General features: G+C 38.1%; 1 protein-coding gene across 2 annotated transcripts in view; it reads left to right on the forward strand.

Annotated features, from left to right (window-relative positions):
- Positions 1–3,759, forward strand: part of xpnpep2 (X-prolyl aminopeptidase (aminopeptidase P) 2, membrane-bound) — a 15,809-nt gene that overhangs the window by 11,025 nt on the left and 1,025 nt on the right. For both annotated transcript variants that reach the window (XM_032527851.1, XM_032527852.1), the window contains exons 16-20: positions 947–1,016; positions 1,205–1,309; positions 2,448–2,507; positions 2,639–2,715; positions 2,828–2,917. In XM_032527851.1, coding sequence (XP_032383742.1) covers positions 947–1,016; positions 1,205–1,309; positions 2,448–2,507; positions 2,639–2,715; positions 2,828–2,917 — 402 coding nt within the window. The remainder of the gene's footprint in view (positions 1–946; positions 1,017–1,204; positions 1,310–2,447; positions 2,508–2,638; positions 2,716–2,827; positions 2,918–3,759) is intronic.

Here is a 3,759-nt window from a genome sequence, read left to right on the forward strand (position 1 = left end):
ACTGGAATATGTCAACTTTTACTCAATACTATTTCAAAATCACTTCAATTTCTTTCTCCAAATTCTTCAAAAATGAATAAGACACCCACAAATTAATGTAAGTACAGATTTGTACTTGCCAAAGAGCGTTTTGTGGAATCAATCATGTTATCTTGGGTAATTAAAAAAAACATTGATATAGGAAAACGGGTCACTTTGACCCGAGGACAACATGAGGGTTAAAGGCCCTGACACACCAACCCTAGAATCGGCCGTCGGACAGTCTGGCGAGGTCGGTGACTTGAGTCTGTTTGGTGTGTTCCGTTCCGTCGTCCGTTGGACGGGCCGGCAACCTTCATTTTGGCCGACCTGACATGCTCACTTGGAAGGCGGGCAGTGCTGGCAGTCAGACTCAAATTACCAATCTGATTGGTGGAGTGCTAACCCGGAAATGACGAGCGGGATGAGCCGGACTACAGTCTCTCAATCTGACGAAAACCTTTTAAACTGAACTTTGTCAATCTAAAATGGAGATAGATTCAGTAACCGCATGGCTTATTTCTAACTCTAACCCTAACCCTAACCCTAACCCTAATCCCCCTAACCCTAACCCTAATCCCCCTAACCCTAACCCTAACCCTTAAAACGTTTTCAGAAACATGTTTCAGTGAACTGTTCAGTAAAATACAAAGGCAAGCCACAATGACAGTCTGGCTTTAGATTTCTGGAGAAATCAGACCCCCGTGACACGTTCGTCCAATCAGCTGCCGTCGGAAGTTGGCATTGCTTTGGTGTGTTCCGAGGCACTTTTTTTGGCCAATTTGGGAAGGCCTTTTCTGCCAACAGTCAGATCAGGTCGGGTTAGTGTGTCATGGCCCTTACAGTAATGTTCTTTTACAAAACATAATTGAAAATAGCCCTTTAAAATACCCTTTACCTGTCGTTAACCACACGTCTTGCTTCGCAGGAGGCCTTCACTCGAGTGCTCATGGGAAACATTGAGATATCTCGGACCATCTTTCCCTCAGGGACAAGAGGTGGGAATGGAAAACATTCACACGCTTAAAATGAGATTTACAATTATTCCATCCTTAAACCTTTCATAGTTTCACCACTAGAGAGCCTTGTTTCTCCACTTGCCAACATTTAGTGAAATTTTTTGAGTGGATAAACTGCAGCAGGATGTTTGATTCAAGCTCTCTGTGTCTCTTTTGTTTTTCAACAGGTGTAAACATGGAGATGCTGGGTCGCCGTGCATTGTGGGAGGTGGGCCTGAACTATGGCCACGGAACAGGTCATGGTGTTGGAAACTACTTTGGAGTTCACGAGTGTATGTACTCTTTTTATTTCCCACACATTTTTCAAGTTTGCAACCCAATTATGAAAATGATTTCAGTATAGTGACATCTTCTTCTACCACTAAAAACAGCATAAATTCATTCGACTAAAACAGAGTTCAAAGGCAGATTTCAGTGATCAGTAATGCCTAAAAGCATCATGATTATGATGCACAAGAGGTTGTTTTACATCAAATTGCACTTCATTTCACGAAGGTGCTAATACAGTAAGTGGAAGTGATACAATTAATAAACTGGCAAGCAGTTTGCATGTTTCAGCGCACATTTAATTTTGCAATACAACCACTTCTGATGTGCCCCAAATACACTTAAACAGAAGGAGCTAACAACTGCACAGTGTAGGAGAACAAGCCACAGGGAGATGGCTGAATCTCTGGTGTAGAGCCGCAACCAAAGATTTTTTCAGATTAATCTGAAATTATTTTCTTAATTAACTGACGTGAAATAGTGAAAAATGTCCATAATATTTTCCCATAGTGACATCTTTAAATGTTTTGATTTGTCTGACCCTTCAAATTAAAAAGGCTTACAGTTTGTGATGACATAAAACAGAGGGTAGCGGCAGACCAGAGAACATTTTTGAGTAATTTCATTCAATTCAATTTTATTCATAGTGTCAAATCATAACAAAAGGACACTACTGATAGAATAGGTCTAGATCTTAATATAATTTTTAGACCCAACAATTCCCCCCAAGAACAAGCATTTGATGCAACAGCGGCGAGGAAAAACTTTCCTTTTAACAGGCAGAAACCTCGGAGAGAACTTGGCACAGAGAGAGTGAGAGAGAGAGAGCGAGCAAGAGAGAGAGAGATATGACATAATAACTTATTAATTTTTTAATTATTTGTTTTAAAATATTTATTCCTGAAAAGGAGGAGTACAGCATAATAAGACAACACTATACAAAATTTGAATGGACAAAACTTAATAGACCTCAATTCATGTCATGCTAACATGCAGGAAATATTATTTAATTTTGGGGTACAGGGAAAAAACCCGGTTTGTAACTTTAAGGACACAACTAAATATGGAAATGTAAAAATTAATGAAATGTTGGTGGTGGTCTAATTTGTATTTGAATCATGTAATATTGGGATCTTTTTCCAGGGCCAGTGGGCTTTCAGAGCAACAATATTCCCTTCAGAACTGGCATGTTCACGTCTATTGGTGAGATGTTATTCTTTCTCAAAAAAATCCACATTCACTACTACCATTATGATCATTTTAAATGTAATGAACTTTGCATTTCATGGCTTAAATGTTTAAATGTAGAAAAACCGATAATGCTTTTCTCTAAGAACCTGGATATTACAAGGAGAATGACTTTGGGATCAGGATTGAAGATGTTGCTGTTATCGTACCTGTACATACAAAGGTAGATACAACACAGAGCTTAATTGATAATCAAGAATCATGTCAGCAATTTCCTGTTTTTAATGAATAATAATAATGTAACATCTTGGTGAATGTGCTTTTCTTTCCCTCAGTATGGTCATAACTACCTGACTTTTGACACTGTGTCACTGGTTCCATATGACAGAAAGCTGATTGACACCTTGCTCCTTAGCTCAGAGCAGGTAAGAAATTGTATTTGACTACATAATCAACTGTATATTGAGATGTGACTCCAATTTAATTCTTTATTTTTTAAAATGAGGGACTGAAAAGTGTTTACCCAACACATTTAATAAATACCCGGTAACAAGCTATAACGTAAGTTTACTTCCCCAAACATATGATCAGTTTCCTGTTCTAAATACCTTTCAGTATAACAAAGAGCGACCAACCAAGTCTTTCGTTTTCCTGCTTTACGAGTGCTGGTTTCCTCTTAAAATCCCCCCTGTACACTTCAGGTCTAAGCTTCTCTGCAGCTCAGAAATCAAAACATGCTTTGAGAGAGAAAAAAACCTGTGTGAAATCAACTTTGATGTTTTGTTTCTTTTCATCTTAGGAGAAAATGTATGTCTTTTTGTACAGAAAAGAACATGTTTACAAAATATTAACTTTTCAAATACAAAGAAAAACTTGTTTTTTGGCTGCAAAACTTGAGCTCATATTTTTTTTCTCCAGCTTCAGTTCTGCTTCAAAGGGTCTGTGCTCAAAACAGGTTTGAAGCTAGAAGTTAAGAAAGTTAATAAAGAAAATATAACAGACTTGAGTTGACCAGTGGAAAGTAACTAAGAACAGTTACTCAAGTACTGTACTTTTGTACTTTTGCTTAAATTTTTATGCAAAATGTTTACTTTTAGCCTACTGGTACTTTTACTGCAGTGAATGTTAATGCACGCTTGTTGCACTGCTGTCGGTATAGCGTTGATAACAAGAGTCCAGGCCTGAGGACATATAGGACATCAATATGATATATGAGGACATCTACAGGCCAATATTGACTTTTGGAGATAGCGCCACCAACTGGCAA

The sequence above is a fragment of the Etheostoma spectabile genome, chromosome 10 (assembly GCF_008692095.1).
Source record: "Etheostoma spectabile isolate EspeVRDwgs_2016 chromosome 10, UIUC_Espe_1.0, whole genome shotgun sequence".
Lineage (NCBI taxonomy): Eukaryota > Metazoa > Chordata > Actinopteri > Perciformes > Percidae > Etheostoma > Etheostoma spectabile.